The sequence below is a fragment of the Lithobates pipiens genome, unplaced genomic scaffold (genome assembly GCF_037356315.1).
Source record: "Lithobates pipiens isolate NorthernLeopardFrog02 unplaced genomic scaffold, aLitPip1_a1.2 Scaffold_55, whole genome shotgun sequence".
In the NCBI taxonomy this organism is placed as follows: Eukaryota; Metazoa; Chordata; class Amphibia; order Anura; family Ranidae; genus Lithobates; species Lithobates pipiens.
In genome coordinates, this window is record NW_027507877.1 from 2,429,298 (window position 1) to 2,455,009 (window position 25,712).

Consider the following 25,712-nt stretch of genomic DNA (forward strand, 5'->3'; position numbering starts at 1 on the left):
GGCAACCAGATGACACCCCCCAGAGGGGTGACACCCAAGCCATGGTGCTGCTGCCATTCTCTATGGTGGGATTAGGACAGTGATGGGGTTACTAAGGACATTAATAGGGGGGGATTAGGACATTAATGGGGGGGACTGAGGATAGTGATGGGGTCACTGGGGACAGTAATCGGGGGCTAAGGACATTATTGTGGGGGACTAAGGATATTATTGGGAGGGACTGAGGACAGTAATTGGATCACTGAGGACATTAATGGAGTGGGACTGATGACATTATTGGAGGGGCTCGAGGTCAGTAATAGGGGCCTGAGAACAGTAATTGGGTCACTGAGGATATTATTGGGGGGACTTTGGACAGTAATAGGACAAGAATTGGGTCACCGAGGATAATAATGGGGGCCTTACTGATCCGCTAGCCTTCTCAGTGCCCTACTAGGGGAAGGGGGGTGACACCAACCCTAGTGACGCCACTGATTTGATTTATTCAACACCCACTTGGGGACTGTTAAACAAACTATAACTGCTGGCAAGATCAAACCACCAAAAAGCTGTGATGAAGGTGGGGTGGGGATGTCAGGGTCTCCACCTTGGCCAATCAGAGAATGCTTTACATTCATTCAGAAAATGTAAAACATTCTATGAATGGTGCCCATGCTGAGTGGCCAACCTCCTGTGTTCACAATGCAGCAAGCCAGCTACCCTGTAGGGGGCAAATAAGCTAGTGGAGATCACTGGAGTTGCGGTGTAGTAGCAGTGTAGCCAGTGGCGGCTGGTGCTCAAAATTTTTGAAGGGGAACAAACAAACTGAAAAAATCCCATCAAACGCAGACCTTGTGCCCATCAGTTTCCACCACTGTACCATCAAACTCAGCCACTGTGCCATATCAAAAGCTGCCCGTGTGCCCCCTGCCGGCCCACCATCTGCACTTACCTGTCTCGGTGGGACAACTCCTCGATGTCGTCTTCCGTCCTCTCCACCCATTCTCTGCTATGATTGGATGCCTGGCATCCAATCACATCGCCTTTTGTTTCAGCCAATCAGGTGACGGGTAACAGATTCAAACACCTGATTGGTGGAGAGGAGGTTTAATGTTAGGAAAGCAAATATTTATTTGCTTTTCTAACACAGCAGAGTGACCTGCGAGCATCCAGCATGGCCCTCGCAGGTCACCTTTTTTAACACCTATTAGAGCCTATGGCTCCAATCAGGTGCTTCAAAACCTCCTCCGCTGATGTAATTTGGCACCCTGCACCCGAAAAATAAGTGGGCATAGATAGATGCATGCAATGCAAGCATCCATCTATTGGTGCTGGGGGGTGGCAGAAGAGAGGGAGCGGCACCTGTGCACCCTTAAAGCGGTAGTAAACCCGCATTTTTTTTTTTTTTTTTTTAAACCTGCAAAGCAAAAGGCATAATGAGCTAGTATGCACCGCATACTAGCTCATTATGAAATACTTACCTTAGAACGAGGCCCCGACATCTCGCCCGATCCACGCCGAGGAAGCCGACATGCTCCCTCGGCGTCTCTTCCGGGTATCGCGGCTCCGGCGCTGTGAGTGGCCGGAGCCGCGATATCGTCACTCCCGCGCATGCGCGCGGGAGATTTAAATCCGGCCGGACGAGCGCTGCCGGATTTTCGCGGAGAGAACCCCCTTGTGCGCATGCGCCGCTGCAGTCAGCGGCGCATACCGAGGGGAATATCTCCTAAACCGTACAGGTTTAGGAGATATTTTTTTTACCTACAGGTAAGCCTTATTATAGGCTTTCCTGTAGGTAAAAGTTAAAAAAGTGGGTTTACTTCCACTTTAATGCATGGGCCGCCACTGAGTGTAGCAGTGTTGTAGTGGGGGTGTAGTAGTTAGGGTTACCAACACATTCCTTTAAAACTGAACACATATTAATTACACAGGTTCTGTGGCTGATTACGGTGTAAATTAAATTCACTTTGTGCTTTATCTGCATTAAACTAGCCTCAGAACCTGTATAATTAATATGTGTTCAGGTTTAAAGGGATGAGGTTGCAACCCTAGTAGTAGTGCTGTAATAGAGGTGTAGTACCAGTGTAGTAGTGCTGTAGTAGAGGTGTAGTACCAGTGTAGTAGTACTGTAGTAGAGGTGCAGTAGTGCTGTAGTAGAGATGTAGTACCAGTGCAGTAATGCTGTACTAGAGGTGTAGTACCAGTGTAGTAGAGGTGTAGTAGAGGTTTAGAAGTGCTGTCTAGTAGAGGTGTAGTAGTGCTGTAGTAGAGGTGTAGGCACCCAGTGATTTCCAGCTTCTAGAGAGATCTCACAGGTATGGTATATACATAGTTACATTGATCCATTGTAACTACACATAAAACATCCATACCTGGAATTCAGAACTTCATCTTTCTTGTATAAACTACGACTCCCATCAATCCCCATATACTGGAGATGAAGAAAGGCAGACATGTGTGTTGTTGACCTTGAGTGACAAGCATGGCTGCCTCCACAGATTCAGGGGGGAGGTGAGTGTAGCCCCCCAGGGGCAGATATTCCATTTATGGTGAGATGCTCCCAAAGGGTTAATCACACCTGAAGGGATTCTGATTGGCAATTTTCCTCATTAAAACCCAACAAGTTCATCAGCTGCTCGGTAATAAAAGTCACTCCCATTCTGATTACTTTGCACACTGACATCACCCAACACAAGGTAAGACTGCAACAAAGTTCCCTCCAATCCTTGCAATGTACATTGATCAGGTAGGGGGGCTTGTTTGTTTCTTCACCAAAGTGGGGGGTCCCTGTTTAATGTCTTGTGTGAGAATGTAATAATAATGAAGAGAAGAGGAAGCTCGGGGGTGACGTCTTCCCATTCACAGAGTGAAGCCTGGGACATTGTTGTCTGTGAATGGTGTGGAGTAGAGGGAGGTTGGGGTCCCACCTCAGTACTGGGGTCTATGAGACCTGCAGAGCTTCCATCCAAGGTGGGGGGGTCTGTACAGCGGGGGCTCTACTAATCCAACATGGAAATGAGGAGGGAGAATAAAGACTGTGGAGGGGGGAGGACTTTGTTGTAATGGAATGTCTCCATATGCTTCATCCTAGGGAAGATCGTTCTTCACAATGTTGGTCTTTTGAAGCTTTTTTTATAGGATATAATCTTACATTGAGGTCTGCGGTTCCATGGAAGAGGGGTGTTTGGGGTTTTTCCCCCTACAGATCAGCCCTTCCCTATAGAACCTGGCATGTTCTGATAAGGACTGCTGGAACAGAACCAGACTGGTAAAAACAACCCCCGTTGGAGGTGTCGGGGGTCCCACTAGGGTCTCCACCTCATTCCTCTAAAACTGACCACATATGAATCACACAGGTTCTGTGGTCATTAAGGTGGTAACTAAACTCTGTGCTTTATCTGCATTACATTAGTCTCAGAACCTGTATAATGAATGTGTTTGGGTTATAAAGGGATGAGGAGGCGACTCTAGAACCCCCCCAATGATATGATGTGAGGTCCGGATTATACGAGGCTAAAAACTCCACACGTTCCAATAAACCTTCCCAACCACACTTCTCCCATCATCTGATTACTGGTACAGCCATCTCCATCCCGTCTTCTGTATATCTGAGCTCCTCCTCTTCACAAGTCTTACTACTGCATTCTGTTTTATCAGATTTACATGTTGGGAGATAAGCGGTGACCTACCTTCATCTCCAATGGCGGCCAATGAGGTGAGTGACTTTCTATTCATTTCCATCAGTGATAGCAAATCATTTCATACAAGCCGAGTGAAGAGCTCATGGCAGCCAATCAAAATGCATCCAGTACTGGATCCTCTAATAAGAAATCTCTGAGGGGGGGGGGGGGGGGGAGGAACTTGTTTGGCTGGGGTGAGTTAATTTTTTTTTTTTTGCCTCAGAATCTTGTGGGTTTTTATATCAATGAAAAAATACAAAGCCTGGGATAGTCAATTAATTTTGTGTGGCTTGAATCGCACAGCATCTAAATTATTCCCCCTCCCCCCTGCCTTTGAACACCCATGCTATCCAATCCTGTGTTTTCTGTGCTCTTTTGTTAATTTTAACACTAGCACCTGCAGCAGACGGGATGAACGCCCCAACCGGGTCACGGTTTCAGGGTCTCCTCCTGAGTCGCAGCGTTTCCCCCCCCCCCTCTTCCTGGACTCGGGGTTAGTGAAGGACCCCCCCTGTTCAGTTCGCATCAGAACTTTCAAACACCATATAAGTTCAAACCCGAATAACGAACCACGTTGAAGTCTATGGGATCCGACCATCAAAAGTGCCTATTTTGAAGGCGTATATGTGAGTAATTGGGCATACAAGGGATATAGGGGTCCGGTTCTGCCCCGGGGGACGTGTATCAATGAAAATGGCTTGTGAAAAACTTTAATTTTTAAATCAGTGATTTCATTTATTTTTTTCCTTCTTGATCCTTAACCGCTTGCTGACCAGCCACCCCAGTTATACTGCAGAAACATGGGTCAGCTGAGCAAATCACTGCTCTGTTCTGTTGCTCCCACTGGTGGCCACTAGGGGTGCGTGCCCCCAGTGCCGATGCAAGTGTCTGGCAGTCTCGACCGCCAGGCTCGCACGATCTCTTGTAAAACTCCGAGACTCGTGATCTCTCTCTGTAAACAAAAGTATGAACAGCGATCTGTCCCCTCCCCCTAGTCAGTCCCTTCCCCCATTCAATTAGAATACCCTAGAACACAATTAACCCCTTGATCGCCCCCTAGTGTTAACCCCCTACACTGCCAGTAACATTTTTACAGTAATCTGTCCATTTTTATAGCACTGATCGCTGTATTAATGCCAATGATCCCGAAAATGTGTCCAATGGTTGGTCCAGGAATTGGTCTTTGGGTGTTAATTGTGCCCTTAAGACCTACACCAAAAACCTTCATCCACATAAAATGATTGAACCCCCCCCCCCCTCAGCTAGGCAGCCTAAAAGTGCTGAAAGGCCCAGACAGATGAGACCGCTGAGATTTGGGGAGTGAGCCGGGTATAAACTGCTTCAGAATGGGGGGGGGGGGGGGGGGCTGCTTTCTACTCCTTTCTTGTGGTTGTGCCGCCTCACCTTCCGTTTCCTCCTCTGGTCTATCTGGCACCCGAGTCGCATCAGAATCGTCCATCTGCTGCGGTAACATGCACCCTCCCCATGTTGTGGGCATGTAGCCTGGTACAGTTCGAGAGGTTGCTTCCCCCCCCCTTTCCTGTGGTCTGCCAGGTTATGTGCTCAGATGAGGGTCTGAAATGGATGTAATTTTGTTCTTTTCTTTATATTGCTGAGATCCAACAACTCATTACAGCCGCAATCAGTTTTTTTAAATTGCCTTTTTTCCTTTAGAAATGTCATTTTGCTGTGGTATTGTGCTAAACACGAAAACTGTGGCACAGGCGTACTATACACACCCTCCAGGCACGATATTTAAAGGAATATTAAATTTTTTGTTTCACTGTATCTGAAAATAGGCCATTAAAATAAAAAAAAAGTTTGCATAGATACATGTCCCCTGGGGCAGGACCCGGGTCATCAAACACTTTTTTCGACCATTTTCATAGAAGCATTTAAAATGATCACTTTTGGTTTTTCATGTTTGTCTCCCATAGACTTTAACGGAGTTCTGGCAGCTTTCAAATTTGCCCCGAACTCCTCATAATGTTCTCCGAACCAAAGTTCAGTGCGAACTTGTGCTCGGGCCGAACCATTTCCCTCATCCCCCATCCCCCACCTTCTACGTTCCTTTCCTTGAAGCTCCTGATAACAGATTTTATTCCCACCGACTTGTAGAGATGAAATGAGTGGAGCAAAAATCAATGTGTGATCTGTGAGATCTCCTCCGGGGTCACAAGAACTTCTCATTCATTCTGGGAAAAATGTGTCACTTTGGTTTGTATCACCAGTAGGGATGAGTCGAACACCCCCCGGTTCGGTTCGCACCAGAACTTTCGAACGGACCCGAAATTCGTACGAACTTTAGAACCCCATTGAAGTCTATGGGACTCGAACGTTCGAAATGAAAAGTGCTAATTTTAATGGCTAATATGCAAGATACTGTCCTAAAAAGGGTTTGGGGACCCGGCTCCTGCCCCAGGGGACATGGGTCAATGCAAAAAAAAAAAATGGCCGTTTTGGCGGGAGCACTGATTTTAATGACGATTAAAGTGGGGGGAAAAAAAAGTGAAATATTCCTTTAAATATGGTGCCTGGGGGGTGTCTGTAGTATGCCTGTGAAGTGCCACGTGTTTCCCGTGTTTAGAACAGTCCCTGCACAAAATGACATTTAACGGAAATAACATCATTTAAAACTGCTTGCGGTTTTAATGTTATATCTGGTTCCTGCAATATGGTTGAAAATCATTCAGAAAAATGGCATGGGTAGCCCTCCCTGCCCATTACCAGCCCCTTTGGGTCTTGTACGCATATTAAGGGGAACCCTGTACCCATATTAAAAAAGGAAATGCGTGTGGCCCCCAGACCCTATATACTCAGAACAGCAGTATACAGGAGGTGCAAACAAGACAGGGACTGTGTAGGTTTGTTGTGTTAAGTTGAATCTGTTTGTAATTTTCAACTGGTACATTTTTAAAGTGTAGCTCCAGTCAAAAAAACTATTTTTAAGCTTTTTGGAAAACATAGGGAAGGGTTATCACCCCTGTATAATTTGTTTTGCCGTCCGTCTTTTTCAGAGCACGCAGACAGCACGCACAATCTCCTAACACTGACTGCAAGCTCTATTATAAAAGATGGATAGATCGCTAGCTATATAGGTGAGGTGAATATAGCGGTGTATACTGCGGTCAGGGCACGCAGACAACAACCACTACAGAAGAGCAAGATCGAAAATCGGCCGATAACGATCGGTGTGTACTTGTGTTGAAGGTACACAGAACACCCACTAACTGCTACAGACGCCAACACACTACACAAGGCTGGTGGCCTTATATAGTGTGGGGCGTGTACTACACAGCCTGAGCTATGATAGGCAGGATGCCTGTGGCCAATCGTGGCTCTCCTCGCTGCCGGCGCTGTGATTGGCCAAGCATGTGGGGTCACAGTGCATGCTTGGCCAATCATGAGCCAGCAATGCGCCATCGCAGTGCATTGTGGGCCATGAGCGCCACACGAATTTGGTGCGAACGGCCCATAACGTTTGGAATTCGCCGAAAGGGCGAACAGCCGATGTTCGAGTCGAACACAAAGCTCATCCCTAATCACCAGACTGTTCCTGAACATCACAATGTGTCTTTTGTGTCTTCACAGGGAAATCTTCATCTTCTAGATGGGTAAGTAATGTGATTTTTTTTTTTTTTTCACAATTTTTTTTTTTTTTTTTTTTTTTTTTACTTGGTCCTTTTTCTACAGAAGAACAAAAAATGAGACATTGGGAGGCGCCGGCAACATAAATCTGCCATCCTGGATTTCAGATATCTTGTCATCAGAACTTTTATTTGTGGAATCCATATAAAGGGATCTGATCCAGAAATGAAGGAAAAGGTTTCCTGTGACATCGGGGGATTCCCAGGGACCCTACGGGGGCAAGCATTACCAGCAGGAAGCCGCCATGGACTTGTCTCTCGTCTTTCTCCTCTTCTGGGAAGGCTGTTACAAGGCTAAACAAGGTTTGGATTGTCTCTATGGGAATGGTTGGTGCGTTTTCCAGAAGCACATTTGTGAGGTCAGGCACTGATGTTGGACAAGAAGGCCTGGCTCCGTCTCCACTCTAATTCATCACAAAGCAGTTCTATCGGGTTGAGGTCAGGACTTGGGCCAGTCAAGTTCCTCCACCCCAAACGCTCATCAATATCTTTATGGACCTTGCTTTGTGCACTGGTGTGCAGCCATGTTGGGCACAAGATGGAACCATCCCCAAACTGTTCCCACAAAGTTGGGAGCATAACATTTTCCAAAATGTCTTGGCATGCTGATGCCTTAACAGTTCCCTTCACTGGACCTAAGGGGCCAAGCCCAACCCCTGGGGGGGGAAAAAACAACCCCATCAAATGATTTGGACGAGTGCACAAAGTAAGGCCCATAAAGACATGGATGAGCGAGTTTGGGGTGGAGAAACTTGACTGGTCTGCACAGCCTTGACTTCAACCGAAAACCTTTGGGATGAAAAGGAGCAAAGACTGAAAGCTAGGCCTTCTCATCCAGCATTGCCTAACCTCACAAATGCTCTTCTGGAAGAATGGTCCAGCATGCCCATACACTCCTAAACCTTGTGGACAGCCTTCCCAGAAGAGTTGAAGCTGTTGCTGCAAAGGGTGGGCCAACTCAATATTGAACCCTACGGACTAAGGCCCCCCCATACACACTATTTAAATTTTCTGCAGATTTTTTTTTTTGTCTTCAGATTTACCAAAACCATGTAGTGCAGGGGCCAGCCTGATTGAATACAAATTGAAACTCTTAAGGTTTGATATCATAATATATGGTTTTGGTAAATCTGAAGATGAAACTCTAATGGTGTGTATGGGGTCTAAGACTGGGATGTCACTAAAGTGTGTCCCAGTACTTTTGGTAAATGATGTATATGCAGTACAAATACCCCTTATATAAGTTGTCTCACAAGATACTTATGGGGAATATGGGGCCTCTTTTTAGGCATGTATACAGATAAAACAACATATTTGTTACAGAATGAAAGCATACGACATAGATATTTGGGCTGACATGGTGTTACCAATCTATAAATTTAAATTCACAAATCTTGTGTATATTTAATGTATTGACAAGGCCCAACACGTCTCCATTATGACTTCATCCGGCACATTTTGGGTCTTCCTTCACCTAAAGCCAGAGGGGAGAAATATCAACTTCTCAGCCTAATAATGTTCTATATGTTCAGCGTTGTGGAGCCAAGAGATGGCCAGACAGGGTCTAGAGATGATGAAGAGTAGGGATGAGCCGAACACCCCCCTGTTCGGTTCGCACCAGAACCTGCGAACAGACCTAAACTTCGTGTGAACTTTAGAACCCTATTAAAGTCTATGGGACTCGAACGTTCACAATCTAAAGTGCTCATTTTAAAGGCTAATATACAAGTTACTGTCCTAAAAAGTGTTTGGGGACCTGGGTCCTGCCCCAGGGGACATGGATCAATGCAAAAAAAGTTTTAAAAACGGCCGTTTTTTCAGGAGCAGTGATTTTAATAATGATTAAAGTGAAACAATAAAAGTGTAATATTACTTTAAATTTCGTAGCTGGGGGGTATCTATAGTATGCCTGTGAAGGGGCGCATATTTCTGGTGCTTAGAACTGTCCCTGCACAAAGTGTCATTTGTGCAGGAAAAAAAAGTCTTTTAAAATCACTTGCGGCTAAATTGTCGGGTCTCCGTAATACAGAGAACACTCAATGAGTGTTCTCTGTATTAGCCGACCATTCATTCATTGATAAAAAAAAAAGCGTGGGGGTTCCCCTAAATTCAATTACCAGGCCCTTCAGGTCTGACATGGATATTAAGGGGAGCCCCGCATCAAATTTTTTAAAAAAAATTGACGTGGGGGTCCCCTTAAAAATCCATATCAGACCCTTTATCCGAGCACGCAACCTGGCAGGCCGCAGGAAAAGGGGGGGGGGGGGGGGGGGACGAGAGAGCGACCCCCCCCCCCCTCCCTCCTAAACCATACCAGGCCACATACCCTCAACATTGGGAGGATGCTTTGGGGGTCTGTGACCCCTCAAAGCACCTTGTCCCCATGTTGATAAGGACAAGGGCCTCATCCTCACAACCCTGGCCGTTGGTTGTGAGTGTCTGCGGGCGGGGGGCTTATCAGAATCTGGAAGCCCCCTTTAACAAGGGGACCCCCAGATCCCGCCCCCCCCCCTGTTTGAAATGGTAAGGCGGTACAAAAGTACCCCTACCATTTCACAAAAAGTGTCAAAATGGTTAAATAAGACAAACACACTTTTGAAAAATTCCTTTATTTAAAAAATAAATAAATAAAAGATTCCAGCGGTGCTAATCCACTCTTGCTATCCAGCGACGGGTCTCCGGGGTCCAGCAATGGATGATCATATCCAGCGACGGGGGATCTCTCAGTCCAGCGCTGTCCATACATCCTTCTTCTGTCTCCACTCCGGAGACACTGCAGAGAGCCCAGCGTTGATGTTTCTTATATTGGGAGGGCGGGGCCACCCGTCACCTGACCCCGCCCCCTCTGACGCTGGAGAGGGAAGCCAGGGGTTCCCCAGTGACGTGTGGGTGACGCCGCCCCCTCTGATTGCATGCTCGGATAAAGGGTCTAAAATGGATTTTTAGGGGGACCCCCCACGTCAATTTTTTTTAAAAAAAATTTGACACTGGGTTCCCCTTAATATCCATGTCAGACCTGAAGGGCCTGGTAATTGAATTTAGGGGAACCCCCACGCTTTTTTTTTTTTATCAATGAATGAATGGTCGGCTAATACAGAGAACACTCATTGAGTGTTCTCTGTATTACGGAGACCCGACAATTTAGCCGCAAGTGATTTTAAAAGACTTTTTTTTCCTGCACAAATGACACTTTGTGCAGGGACAGTTCTAAGCACCAGAAATATGCGCCCCTTCACAGGCATACTATAGACACCCCCCAGCTACGAAATTTAAAGGAATATTACACTTTTATTGTTTCACTTTAATCATTATTAAAATCACTGCTCCTGAAAAAACGGCCGTTTTTAAAACTTTTTTTTGCATTGATCCATGTCCCCTGGGGCAGGACCCGGGTCCCCAAACACTTTTTAGGACAGTAATCTGCATATTAACCTTTAAAATGAGCACTTTAGATTTCTCCCATAGACTTATATAGGGTGTTCCGGCTTTTCGAATTTGCTGCGAACAGCCCAAATTGGTCACTGTTCGCTGAACAGGCGATAAGGCAATGTTCGAGTAGAACATGAGTTCGACTCGAAGCTCATCCCTAATGAAGAGATCACAAGGAAACGTCGGCTTTCTATATTATGATGCACAGATACTCCCAGATAGGCAGTAGTTCAGGTATTTGAAGTACCAAGTAGGGATGAGCTGAACAAAGGAAAGGCATGGGGGGGGGGCAGACCCTATATACTCAGAACAGCAGTATACAGGCGGTGCAAACAAGACAGGAACTGTGTAGGTTTGTTGTGTTAAGTAGAATCTGTTTGTAATTTTGAACTGGTACATTTTTAAAATGTAGCTCCAGTCAAATCTCTTGAGCTTTTAGGAAAACATAAGGAAGGGTTATCACCCCTGTATAATTAGTTTTGCCGTCTGTCCTTCCTCTTCCGAGCAAACCTGGCAGTATGCTGCAGCTTGTAGAACATGACTGCTAGATTGCTGTCCTTCTTGAGCATCCCCTCTCTCTGCGCTCACGTTACTGCCTTCCTCTAGCTGAGTATCATCATCAGAGCCTACAAAAAACTGGGCATCCTCCTGGAACATGTACCCAACACTGTGCTCAAACAGTTCAGGGGACTCCTCAGGAGAACGTGGCAGGTCTAGGAAAAGGAGTGACTGATGACTTTGGGAAGAGGATGCGTTGGCAGCTGCTTGGCTAGTACCCTGAGCCTGGGTGAGAGGATGAGGATGAAGAGGGCTTGGTCATCCACTCTACCAAGTCTTTGGCATGATGCGGCTCAACAAGTTCAGCTGCTGAAAATGACAAGCATGTCCCATGGCCACGTGCTGATGATGATGCACCGTGTCCATGACCAGCACTGTTGTCTCTAGACGCAGAGCCTGCTTGCCCTATTTTTATTGGCTTGTGCCTGTCTGCCTCTCCTTGTTGGCCTTCCAGACATGGTAATGGCCTGCAGGGAGATGGGGAAAACCAGCCATTGGGTAGTGTATATTGTGCTGGAGGCACAAAACACCCACTAACTCCGGCAGATGGCTCAGTTAGAGAACAGCAATAAAGGGTAGATACAGGTGTATTCTGCGGTGAAGGCACACAACACCCACTAACTCCTGCAGACACCGGAACACTACACAAGGCTGGCAGCCTTATATAGTGTGGGGCATGTACTACTCAGCCTGAGCTATAATTGGCCACAGGTGTCCTGCCTGTGGCCAACCATGGCTCTCCTCGCTGCCGGCGCTGTGATTGCTGGCTCATGATTGGCCTATGTACTGCAATGGCGCAGTGCATTGTGGGCCATGAGCGCCACACGAATTTGGCATGAACAGCACATAGAGTTCTGGTTTCACCGAATGGGCAAACAGCCGGTATTCAAGTCGAACATGCGTTCGACTCGAACACCAAGCTCATCCCTAGTACCAAGCGACCAAAGCTCAGTGTGATCCTAGGTTCAGACTTGGCTTTCAGCTCCTCCTTCGTGTCATACAGCTGGCTCTGCCAAGTGGTGTTGCCCCTGAAACTATGCAAGCACCATTAAATGGGAGGTCAATGAGCCACAACTCATGGAACCTTAGAGCTTCACATGACCCAGGTTGAGAATAGCGGCTTTAATAGCAACACTTGATCCAGAGGGAATTTTTTTTCCACTTTGGGGAGATTCCTATTCATTTGCTAAACTAGTGAATTCCATTCTATCTTGTCTCTGGATAAACTTTTTTATTTATTTCACACCTGATAGCTCAGAAGGGGAAACCGAAGCTGTCCAGGCAAGGATGGGTAAAGTAAAGGAGACCCTTTTGTCCTTGGGCATGAATGTTAAACAGGTAAGTCTTCGTAGTTTTGTCTTGTAAACCAAGTAAGTGTTGCTCCAGACCTGCTCCTCTCACCTGTCCATGAACAAACAAGGTGCTGGCTCCAAGAAGTCCATTCTTGCTCACCATTGTAAGGAATAGGCAAATGTACTACTTTGCTGATCTTTGCTTTCTGCCTGCCAATCTGGTCCTTCATTGCCTGGCTAAAGCCAACTTCCACCTGCTTCCTGGCCCTGCTACCATTTCCTGCTCTGGTGCCAAGCTGCTCCAACATCCTGTCCTGAGGACTGCAACTTCCAGCTCTACCCGCATAAGGAGCGGGCACCACCAGCCAGCTACTCTGGTACTTGTGACACTCCATGCCATCACACTCTCTGCCTCCACCTTTAGGAGTGTAGGGCAGGAGGTAGAAGAGTCCTTTGAAATTTTCCAGTCTTCATTCCATATGTGATAGTACAGCTGCACTCATGTCTCCGTCCAGAAGCCACCACTTCCCTAAAATGTCTCACCATATTTACAAAAATAACCCAAACCATTCATGACAAAACACATTAAAGCGGAGGTCCACCCTAAAATGGACCTTCCGCTCATCGGTTCATCGGTTTCTTCCCCCCGCGCCCCCCCCCCCCACCCTCCGGCGCCACAATTGGCACCTTTCAGGGGGGAGGGGGGTGCAGTTACCTGGATAATCCAGGTAACTGCACCCACTTCCGGGCTAGCTCTCTGCGGAAAGGGGCGTTCGCACAGCTCCCAGAGGCAGCGGGGACCGTCCTCATTGCACAGCGTGGCTCGCGCATGCGCAGTAGGGAACCGGGAAATGAAGCTGAAAGGCTCCATTTCCTGATTCCCATACCCAAGATGGCAGCGGCAGCACTCGCGTGTCGATCTAGAGATCGGCTTCGGGTGCCGACATCGCGGGCGCACTGGACAGGTAAGTGTCACTATTTTAAAAGTCAGCAGCTGCAGTATTTGTAGCTGCTGACTTTTAAAAAAAAAAACGCGGAGTCCCGGCGGACTCCCGCTTTAAGGAAGAGGGGCTTCTAGATGGAGCCATGTTTCAGGTATATAGCTGATTGAATAAACAAATTTGGAAGAGTAGAGATCAGATTACAACTCTCATTTATTCTTTTGCTATTATCATATATATGGTAAGATTTCCCTTCAACCTTCTACTATAACTTTACACAGATGTTTTATCCCATAAAATGTTCGTTTTTTTTTTTTTTGTGCTATTAATTTCTTACCGCTGTTCAATCCATAATCCGTCTAAAGTAGACCTTTATTTCTCTTTCTGAAGAATTGTAACCCTCCTGTAATTGCGGTCTTGGGATCTGGAGGTGGACTCCGTGCCATGGTTGGTTTTCTGGGAACTATTTCGAAGCTGTCTGAACTCAACCTTTTGGGTACCGTGACCTACATGAGTGCGATATCTGGAGCAACCTGGTATATTTATATTCTAACAATTTGTATAGCAATTTATTGAAAATATATTTCTATTGTGGATATTTTTGAACTGGGGGGAGTCAGACGAAGAGCTTCCAGCAAGTTCTGTAGGGCCTCCGGTGTAGTCGATGTATGTTGCTGACCTTTGTAGGTATATTGGAGAGCAAAGGGAAAGCACCATGTATATTTGATTTGGTGCTGGGTGAGGCTTTGCAGCTGCGGCTTCATGGCGCTTCGCAATGGTGAGGGGGGGGGGGGGGGGGGCAGATCTGTGAATAGCTGATAAGAGTAACCCTGAAAGGCAAGATTATCGTTATTGCAGGCAGAGGCAAGGAGTTGTTCCTTTGTTTTGAAAAAGTGGAACTTGATGATTATGTCACGAGGAGGCCCGTCCGCTTGTCGGCGGGTGAGAGCCCTATGCAGTCTATAGAATTCTAAACGTTCTGCTGGAATTGATGGCACAAGTTCCTGGAACAGGGCCAATGTGAATGCTTGTATATCATCCACTGATTCCAGGATACCTCGGAGGCGCAGGTTTGACCTGCGGGAGCAATTCTGTGTCCTCGAGACGGGAGAGCAGCATGGTATTCTCTTCAGAGCAATATTTGCACCTGAGCATGTTCAGAGAGTTGGCTCCATATCATCAGCCCGGGTTTCAAGGTCTGCGGTCCTCTGAACTAATTCTCTGATCTCCCATGTTAGTTTGTTAGTGATCTGGTCAGAGGTCGCCTTAAGGGCGCTTTTTAAGCATGGTCTCCATGTGTAGCAAAAAGTCATTGTGACATACCTGGAGAGGACAGATTAGGTGGATCACCTTGATCAAAGATGTTGTCCTCTTCCTCGTTGCTGTGGAGATCTGCCGAATGAGGGGCTGCTGCGCCTGTGCTTTCGCTGCCATCTTGGAGGAGGCCCGGGCGAGTGCCTCTTTGATGAGTTTAGGCTTAGATTTGCCTCGGTGTCAGTAAGGACCATCGTCGGCCAAGCTCTACAGGTGCCCGCAGCGGTCCCGTCAGTTGTGAGGCTGAGATCCCGTTTCGGAAAGCCGATTAGGTCCGGGGAACACGGCGGAGAGTGCGGAGCTCTAGTGAGGAACGTCCATCACGGTGAGCATCGCGCATGCACCCCTCTATTGTGGATAATTTTAACCACATCACACCCAGGGAAATTACAAAAACTTGACTTTATTATTATATATTTTTTAAATAGAAAATTTAACGCTAAGCCTTGGAAGGTTTTATCCCCTTCATTACCAGGCTATGCCCCCCCCCCCCTCTGCTATCTCAAGAGGACTAGGAAACCTACTATGTGATGGCATAGGTCCTTTATGGAGACATGAAGGGTCTATTAGACCTATTGTCTCCCCTGCTGCTAATCCAGCACAGACCATGCTTAACTGCTTCTCCAGCTACAGTGACCAGGGAGGGACGGCTCTTCAATAGATTTCATTACTTCTTGGTCGCTTTCAACTTCATTACTTTTTTGTTTGTGTTCATGGAGTTTATAGGAAAAGTGGAGCAAGGAAATGAGGTGTAGATTAAGATTGGTAGGGTCCAAGAAAGGCTTTAAGTATGTGGGTGACTAGAGAATGTTTTAGCAAGTTTGGGAAGATGCCAGAAAAGTGGGAGATTGAAGCTGTGTAGGATAGAATTGGAGGGTGGCCATAGTATTTGTGAGGGTCCAGAGGAGAGGTGGTTTGGGTGTTTAGAAATAAGTTTAGCAACCTTGTCTATAGTAGTAATGACTGAACAGAGGTGACTCCATCTTGTGCGGCCATGGAGCCATTTAAATTCAGGCTCTAGTAAAAGTATATTAGTTCTGTTTCAGCTTTAGAACAGTGTTGTATAAAGCTTGCATAAGTGGCTTAATTCTGTAACGTCTAAAGAACTGTGGCTTAGTATGTCTGGGCCACCTTTCCTGTGTAATGAGACATGAAATGGGGAAGCAGGACTTGTGACTGAGTCATGAAAGCAGATGGCATCACTAATATGTGAAATGTACACCTCTGTATTAACCATGCCCACCTTCCGTGTGGTTAATGTATATAAGTTTTATACTAGCCAAGAATTGAATCCGATAGCTTGGAACATAACCTCTGCATATTTGTGTTCACCAAGAAGCTATCTCCTCAGTACTGAGAGGGTCTTGTGAGTGTGGTAATTGCTGTGATTATACCTAGCTGGTCTTGTCTGATAAATGGAAATACCATTTGCTTCTCTTCAGTAGGGTTGTTTAAGGGGAATGTTGATTTATACCTGTTGCCATGAGTGTGGGGGAGAGATCGGTAAAGTCGTGGTTTCATCAATAAAACTGTTATTTTTATATGTGAATTCATTAATCTCCTGGGCAGTTAGTGGGTGGTAGAGAAGAGTTGACATGGGCTGGATGATAAGGTGTTAATGAGATATAAAATGGATCTGCTTGGGGAGGAGGCAGGAATTGCATTTTTGGAGGGCAGATTTTAATTGGGTGATGTCCTTGAGACATGGCCACACTCTTGAGCATCAGTGGAATAAGACTGTTTGAGACTTCTGGTGTCTGTTTGCCAGGGTTGTAGGGGTCGGGACCTGATTCAGTGTATAGTGAGGAGGGTAAGCTTGTCCAGGGCAGAGGATAAGTATCTATTGTAGATGGAAGTGGCTAGATTGGGGTAGGACAGGTGGTCAGTAGAGAAGTGAAGTTGCGTCTATTTTTATGAGTGATTGTTAGGCAATTGGAGGCAAAGGTAGTGAATGACAGGGAGGGAGTAAAACTAATAAGGTGGTGATCAGTGCGAGGGGGGAAAGGATTGTTGGAGAGGTTGTACATGGGCAGGACAATACAAGGCCAAGGGTGTTGCCATCAGAGTGAGTAGAAGCCTGTAACCATTGCTTCAGGTCAAATGAAGAGTTTAGTCTAGGAAGCTTAAAGTAGGAAGTAGCTGTGTTCATATGAATAGGAATGTTGAAGTCGCTGAGAAGGATTGTGGGAATTTCATATGAGAGAAAGTGGGGTAGCCAGGCAGAAAAAATGCCAAGGAGAGTTGATGATGGTCCAGGGGGTTGGTAGATCAGAGCACTAAAGGAAATTGGAGAGCATAGGCATGTACAGTGAGTTTCAAATGAGGGACAGTGAGGGTGGAGAGTACTTGGTGCTCTGTGGTTATAGGAGGAATTCCATTCCACCTCCCTTGCATCCCCTAGGTCTAAGAGAGAGAGTCCAGTGAAGGCCACCATGGGGGAGAGGGAAACGGTGTTGGCTTTATGAAGCCAATTTTCAGATACAAGTACATTTAAAGGAGTTAGTGACTGTGTGTGTGGGTTTTGCATGTGGAAATTAGGAGGAAGTGATGTGTACAGTAATAGAGGGAAGAGAACAGGGTGATATGTACAGGTTGAGGGGTGAAGGAAAGTGAGTTTAAGAGGGGCTGCAATTGTGACAAACGAGCGGTAGAGAGTGCATGTTTTCAGAGGAGCGCTGAATGGGAAACGAGGTCACCTGCATTCGGCTGATTTGTAAAGTAGTTTGCTGTCTATGTTAATTTTTGTGCAGAGTGGAAGTGTTGCCTAATTAAAGAAATCCCACTTTATTGGAAGAACCCCGGCATGCATCTCCCTGGTCTGTCCTCCAAAAGGTGCTCTTCTTTAATACTATAGTGGGTGTGGATGGGATTTGCCAATTAATCGGGAGATAATAATATTCGGTACACAACTAGCACAGCAAACGTTTCACACCACAATCCAACTACAACAGGGCCAGGGGGTAGGATTGTGAAGATGCAGCACCCCATAACTTGGGTAATCCAGTTTTAAATTTAACAAACTTCAAAATGTGACCAGGTCTATAGATGGCTGTAAAACATCAGTAACACAAATTCAGTTTACCAAGGAGACATTTGAGCAGTCAGTCTATGTTCCGTTTAAGGTGGATGGGAGTAGCGGGAATATAAATGCAGGTTTATAAATGAGAAATGGTGATCAAGAGCAGAAGTGTCAATTAAAGAACCCCGGTTTGTTGGGAGAACCCCAGAATGCGTCTCCCTGGCCTGGCTTGCAGGGGAGATCTGGGAATAGATGTTTCTCAATCTCCTCCTGCTTAATAGATGGAGAAATGTTCAGCAGTCTGGGGCTCCCTAAAGGAATGGGATAGCTGGTAAAACCACTGCAGGTGGCAGTGAAGAGGGGGGTGGGGCTACTGTAAAGGCGATTGGGAGGTAGAAAAGCCATCTGGATCACTGTTGTTAAATGGCTGAGAACTGGATGAAAAATAACCCCAAACTCATGGTTGGCAGCTTCAGCCATGAGCTTGCTGTAACTACTGAAAAACTAGGATGTCCGTTGGTTAACCACTTCCCAACTAGCCACTGCATTTATACTGTGGCAATTGGCTCCCCTGGGTGAGCTGTCATTGCTGTACATCCGCTCTTTAAGATACATTAGCATGTGCGTGTCCCCCGGAGCCAATACGTGGGTGCAATGAGAATCTGGATCTGTGTAAACACAGAAATCCCAGTTCTGTCCGATCGTGTGTTCCTACTAGGTAGGAACACAATCTCTCTCCTCTAGTCTGCCACATTCCCTCCCCGCAGTTAGAAACACACATAGGGAACAGTTAATCCCTGCCAGTGACACAGTAATCTATTTTTTTTTTATTATTATTTTTTTTTTTTTTTTTGCTAAAAAAAAAAAAAAAAAAAAAAATGTAACCTGTCCATTATAATGTTGCAGTCCTACTAAAAATTGCAGATCACCACCATTACTAGTGTAAGAAAAAAAGCCATATCTTTCCCCGTTTTGTAGACGCTATAACATTTTTGCAAACCAATCAACTTATGTATGCCACCAAAAGAGACCTTTATTTGTGGGAAAACCAAGGACATCAATTTTGTTTGGGTACAGGGTCCCAAGACTGCAATTTTCGGTTAAATTGGCGCAGTGTCGTATTGCAAAAAGGCGGAAAATCCTTCCGGGTTGAAGTGGTTAAACAAATGGGGTGCAGATTTCAGGCAAAGGAAGCATGTTGAATGAATAACTTGCCTACGAAACTCCTAACTTACTACTTTAATGTTCCAGGTGTATGTCCTCTCTGTATGCTAAAAGTAACTGGTCGGACTTTTCATACATGAAAGATCTGGAGATTTGGTTATGTGAGCGAATCAAATTGGAAACTGACCGGGATTGGACAAAGCCATGGGAGAAGATCAAAGAGAAATTTCTTGGAGACTCGTACTCTCTGACAGATCTTTGGGCCTATACATTCGTGTTCTTTGTCATGAATAAAGTACGTACATGCCAGGTCCTGGCCAAGTTTTTAAACCAAGGAGAACCTTTTTAGCTCTGAAGTAACTTGACTTTATCTTCTTGAATAATGGAGGCATCGGTCTTTTTATTTTTCTGTTCATCAATATCAGACTCTTTGTTATTAGTTTGTCTGCATCCCAACTTCCTCTCAGATGTTCTCAGTACCGGCAATCTGAGGCATGTGTGAGGACTCGGGATGAGCCAAACTGCCCCCAATGATGAGACTTGGGGTACCCTAAAACAACTTTCACTATTACACTTTTTTTTTTTTCCCCTCTGCAGATTGATGAAGAAAAGCTGTCCAGTCACAGAGAGATTTTTGATATCGGTGAAGACCCGTATCCCATCTACTGTGCTGTGAGAATGCGTAAAATGCTTGAAAACAGATCAGGTGCATTTACTAGAATGGCCTTTTTTATTCCTCACCATATGATTCCTATAAAGGAAGAATACTAAAAATGAAAATTGGGGCTTGGGCTGCCCATTATCTATATACTATTTTATTACATCATTTACAAGCTCCTTCCCTGGGGGGCTGATGCCATCCAGATTAAGCCCTGCCGATCAGACACTAAGTGGATGTAGAGAGAGCTGCTTATCAAGCTAGTGGAGCACTAAAGCTGGCCATACACTAGTACATTTCCCAATAACCTTTCCTTTATAAATACTCCACAGTACATTCCATCAGTTGAGTCATTCAAAATTGTTTCCTGGAACTATAACCTCCACGCCAGCCATGCGGTGTCCTAGAGGCGGTTCAGTTCGCATTGTGCGCTATACAAGTATTTCATTCATGAGCCCCTCCAGCCATTTTATTTTATTTTTTTTTTTCTGCTCGTCATTTTGATTGGTAGTCGGGATAAAGTCCCTCCCACATTAATCTGGACAGATGCCACAATTGTTCTGTGCCTATCTCAGTATGCATTGCAAGTAAGAATACTTTAATCCCAAAGGGACACAGTAAAAATCCTCAGTAGTATATCGGGGAGGGATGGAAGGGCACACCAAGAGGTGCTCAATTGCAATTGTGACAGGAAGGATTCAACTCCATTCCCTCCCCCAACCACACCCACTAATGTGATTAAGGGGATGGAACTGAAGCCTTCCCATCTCCTGTAATGGACCAGCTCTTGGTGTGCCCTTCCATCTCTCCCTGGTGTGCTTCTGAGTAACGGGCAAGACCAGCCCTGTGGCACCTGACGGGGATTGAATCACTGGGTGACTGAACTAGTGGAGCTTGGAGTGGTGCTATGTATTTGTTTTGGGTGCAGATAGTAAAAATCCTCTTCAGAAATATTTACTCCTTCCTGCCCAGTCCCTTTAGTAGGATCTGTATGCCTGGGGAAGGATCAGCCCATATAACTATGCATGGCTGTGAAACTGCTCATGTGATAAAAAGCCGGTCTCATTGATACCCGATCATTTGTACGGAGTGAGAGCCGTCTATGACACCCTAGTTAAGGTTCTGGAATGTGCAGTGAGCATGTTCTCTACACAGAAAGCGGCATGTGGGCATTAAAGTCTTCCCACTTTGCTGCCGCACACATGCGTTATTTTGGGTGGCAACAAACAAGTAGGGGTTCAATTATAGAATAAATGTAATTTCTGGAGTGAAAACCATTCACTGATTGAAATGTGTTCATTGGAGAGAATTTCCATCCTGTTTGACTTTTCTCATTACTGCATCAAATAACTTCGACTTGACACCACCAACCCTTAAATGTGTAACACCATTTTTGAAACCAAATCCCTCCTAGTGGATGGCCAGCCTTATATTTCTTGCTCTTCTCCATTCCTATTTTATGTTTTTTGTTTTTCTTTGTCCTTGATGAAGCTTGTCAGGTAACTGTTTGCAATGAAGAGGAAATGGAGATGACTCTTCATTGTGTATAGGACACATCATTCTCTGGCTGGACAATAACTGGAGGAAAATCTCATTTCAGACGCTTGGTTTGAGTTCACTCCACACAAGTCCGGATTTCCTGCTTATGATCGCTATATAAAGACTGAGCATCTGGGATGTGTGTTTAGCGAAGGCCGTATATTGAAGGAGCTGCCTGAACATGACTTGACTTATCTTCAAGGTGAGACGAATCAAAAAAATGGTTAAATGTTACTTGTGCTATTTATCTTGTCCTCAAATGTGCTTTTCAGTTGTCGTCCAAGACAGCCCTTGAGAGATGAGTCCCTCTCATCAAGCCAGGAAACACATTGCCACAGTTCAAAAGGCCGTCCTTCAGGTACCTGGCCAGTAATTTGTGTTTCCTCCATCGGAACATGTTGCCAGGAACCAGGAGAAGGACTAGATCTCAGGTGCCACCTGAAGGAATTGAAGCTGCGCAGGGGGGATGGGTCCTATCCAACAGCTTCGTTCTAGTCTGCACCTTTTTTAAAACGGGGTTTGGGTACCGTCACCCGCTCCCTTCCTCTTTTCAGAGTTGTGCCAGGATCAGGATGGCGCAGGTTCCCCCCCCCGAGAACAGTTTTTTTTTTTTTTTCTCTGCTTCAATGGCGGTGGGTAGGGATGAGCTTTGTGTTCAAGTCGAACATGCATTCGACTCTAACATCGGCTTTTCGGCAAATACCGAAACGTTATGGGCGAATCGTGACAAATTCGTGTGCCGCTCAAGGCCCTCAATGCACTGTGCCATCGCAGTGCATTGCTGGCTCATGATTGGACAAGCATGCACTGTGACCCCTGCATGCTTGGCCAATCACGGCGCCGGCAGCGAGGAGAGCCATGATTGGCCACAGGCAATCATAGCTCAGGCTGTGTAGTACACGCCCTACACTATATTAGGCCACCAGTGCGGCGGCTTTGTGTAGTGTGTTGGCGTCTGTAGGAGTTAGTGGGTGTTTTCTGTGTACCTTCAACACAGTATACACCATTCGTTATCAGCTGATTTTGCGTTCTTGCTCTTCTGTAATTGAGCTGTTAGCAATCTGCAGAATTGTGGGTTTATGGGTGTTGTCTGCGTGCCCTGACCGCACTATACACCGTTATATCCACCTAATATAGCTCTTCTCTAATTGACCCGTCTGCCATCTGCAGGAGTTAGTGGATAGTGATGGCCGAACGGTTCGCCCGGCGGTCGTTTCGCGGCGAATTTCCGACTTTCGCCGTCCGCGGGTTCGAACGCCTTTTTCCGTCGTTCGCCCCGGCGGACTTACGTGTTTAATGTATACAAGAACTTTAACCTTTCGTGACACGTTTATCATGTGTTACAGGACAACCAATTGAGACATGACAGCTCATGGACACTTGGACATTCCCCCTAACCTATAAATACACCCGATCCGGTGGCCATTTTACATTCTTTCTTCTGTCACTGTAGGGAAAGGATCCTGTGTGGAGTAGGGACAGAGAAAACGCTAGCTATTTGGTACACAAAAGTTCTTTTCAGGACTGGTATAGGTGTTAGGTCAGCAGCCTGAGTTTCTTTTGTCAGTTTAGATAAAGGGACAGAGCGCTGTATGCTGCTATTTTAGGGACAGCTCAGCCAGATTAGTCTTTCTTCATCATCATCATCATCATCATTAGCTGTTACTATCAGGTCCACAAAAGAGCTGTTCCAGCTAATCGTTCCAGCCTACTCTTTTTTGCCAATTTGTATAGGGACAGGCAGGAAGCAGTGTGTCAGGCAGTGAGGATAATTTTAAAGACTTGCTGTTACTATTAGTTCCACAAAGGTTCTTTTCAGGACTGGTATCAGTGGTACGGTAATAGGCTTGTACACGTATAATATTCTTTCTTCCAAATATAGAAAGAATATTATACTTGACTGCTGCCCTTCTGCTGCAGTCTGCTAATCATTCACAACTCACTTGTTCCACAAAGCTCTTTATCAGGACTGGTAACTTGGTCTGTCTAGGGTGCTACGGTACATAGGCTTGGGTGCGGTACAGTCTGCTGTTCTGTAAGGACCGCTATCGGTCCACAATACATAGGGTTGCCGTGCACTACTGCTGACCGCTGCCCTATACTGCAGCAGTCCTTCAGCGGTATAGGGACTGACGCACAGTCTGCTAAACACTAATACACAACCTGCTTGGTCCACAAAAGTTCTTATAAGGACTGGTAACTTGGTATAGGGTGCTACGGTACATAGGCCTGAGTGCAGTACAGTCTGCTGTTCTGTAAGGACCGCTATCGGTCCACAATACATAGGGTTGCCGTGCACTACTGCTGACCGCTGCCCTATACTGCAGCAGTCCTTCATTGGTATAGGGACTGACGTACAGTCTGCTAATCACTAACACACAACCTGCTTGGTCCACAAAAGTTCTTATAAGGACTGGTAACTTGGTATAGGGTGCTACGGTACATAGGCCTGAGTGCAGTACAGTCTGCTGTTCTGTAAGGACCGCTATCGGTCCACAATAGATAGGGTTGACGTGCACCACTGCTGACCGCTCACCTATACTGCAGCAGTCCTTCAGCGGTATAGGGACTGACGTACAGTCTGCTAATCACTAACACACAACCTGCTTGTTCCACAAAAGTTCTTATAAGGACTGGTAACTTGGTATAGGGTGCTACGGTACATAGGCCTGAGTGCGTTACAGTCTGCTGTTCTGTAAGGACCGCTATCGGTCCACAATACATAGGGTTGCCGTGCACTACTGCTGACCGCTGCCCTATACTGCAGCAGTCCTTCATTGGTATAGGGACTGACGTACAGTCTGCTAATCACTAACACACAACCTGCTTGGTCCACAAAAGTTCTTATAAGGACTGGTAACTTGGTATAGGGTGCTACGGTACATAGGCCTGAGTGCAGTACAGTCTGCTGTTCTGTAAGGACCGCTATCGGTCCACAATACATAGGGTTGACGTGCACTACTGCTGACCGCTGCCCTATACTGCAGCAGTCCTTCATTGGTATAGGGACTGACGTACAGTCTGCTAATCACTAACACACAACCTGCTTGGTCCACAAAAGTTCTTATAAGGACTGGTAACTTGGTATAGGGTGCTACGGTACATAGGCCTGAGTGCGTTACAGTCTGCTGTTCTGTAAGGACCGCTATCGGTCCACAATACATAGGGTTGCCGTGCACTACTGCTGACCGCTGCCCTATACTGCAGCAGTCCTTCATTGGTATAGGGACTGACGTACAGTCTGCTAATCACTAACACACAACCTGCTTGGTCCACAAAAGTTCTTATAAGGACTGGTAACTTGGTATAGGGTGCTACGGTACATAGGCCTGAGTGCGTTACAGTCTGCTGTTCTGTAAGGACCGCTATCGGTCCACAATACATAGGGTTGCCGTGCACTACTGCTGACCGCTGCCCTATACTGCAGCAGTCCTTCAGCGGTATAGGGACTGACGTACAGTCTGCTAATCACTAACACACAACCTGCTTGGTCCACAAAAGTTTTTATAAGGACTGGTAACTTGGTATAGGGTGCTACGGTACATAGGCCTGAGTGCAGTACAGTCTGCTGTTCTGTAAGGACCGCTATCGGTCCACAATACATAGGGTTGCCGTGCACTACTGCTGACCGCTGCCCTATACTGCAGCAGTCCTTCATTGGTATAGGGACTGACGTACAGTCTGCTAATCACTAACACACAACCTGCTTGGTCCACAAAAGTTTTTATAAGGACTGGTAACTTGGTATAGGGTGCTACGGTACATAGGCCTGAGTGCAGTACAGTCTGCTGTTCTGTAAGGACCGCTATCGGTCCACAATACATAGGGTTGACGTGCACTACTGCTGACCGCTGCCCTATACTGCAGCAGTCCTTCATTGGTATAGGGACTGACGTACAGTCTGCTAATCACTAACACACAACCTGCTTGGTCCACAAAAGTTTTTATAAGGACTGGTAACTTGGTATAGGGTGCTACGGTACATAGGCCTGAGTGCAGTACAGTCTGCTGTTCTGTAAGGACCGCTATCGGTCCACAATACATAGGGTTGACGTGCACTACTGCTGACCGCTGCCCTATACTGCAGCAGTCCTTCAGCGGTATAGGGACTAAGAGTTTTGTCACAGGGTGATTTAAAAAATGACAGGCAGAGGAAGAGGCAGGCCCTTCCGCAGGGGTGGTAGGGGTAGGGCAGGAGCAACAGCCTTGAGCCAAAGTGGGAAGTTGCAGAAGGTGCGTTCAATTACTTTAAAGGACGCACCAGACTTGGTTGAGTGGCTCACTCAGCCTTATTCTTCTGCACCCTCCTCATCCTCTCGATCTGCACCCTCTTCTTCACTCTCTGCTATGTGCACCCCCAAAGACACTACCACCAACAACACCACCACCACCACATACCTTCCGCTTGAGTGCAAATGGGGGCCTTCATGCTCCAGTGTTTTAATAGGGACCCCCGTATAAAAAGCATGAGGGTCAAGGACCAGTACTGGGT

The 25,712-nt window shown here is 46.2% G+C and overlaps 1 protein-coding gene across 4 annotated transcripts in view; it reads left to right on the forward strand.

The window, feature by feature from the left end:
• The first annotated feature begins 2,631 nt into the window (after window positions 1–2,631).
• Window positions 2,632–25,712, forward strand: part of LOC143957715 (cytosolic phospholipase A2 gamma-like) — a 62,685-nt gene continuing 39,604 nt past the window's right edge. Inside the window, exons 1-8 of one of the 4 annotated variants that reach the window (XM_077467409.1) lie at window positions 2,632–2,675; window positions 3,637–3,694; window positions 7,251–7,273; window positions 12,547–12,631; window positions 13,917–14,062; window positions 19,111–19,318; window positions 19,621–19,729; window positions 21,282–21,422. In XM_077467409.1, the coding sequence (XP_077323535.1) occupies window positions 3,680–3,694; window positions 7,251–7,273; window positions 12,547–12,631; window positions 13,917–14,062; window positions 19,111–19,318; window positions 19,621–19,729; window positions 21,282–21,422 (727 nt within the window). In that variant the 5' untranslated portion in view covers window positions 2,632–2,675; window positions 3,637–3,679. Of the gene's footprint in view, window positions 2,726–3,476; window positions 3,695–7,250; window positions 7,274–12,546; window positions 12,632–13,916; window positions 14,063–19,110; window positions 19,319–19,620; window positions 19,730–21,281; window positions 21,423–25,712 lie in introns of those variants that run through there. The other 3 variants (XM_077467410.1, XM_077467411.1, XM_077467412.1) reach the window with 3 other exon arrangements.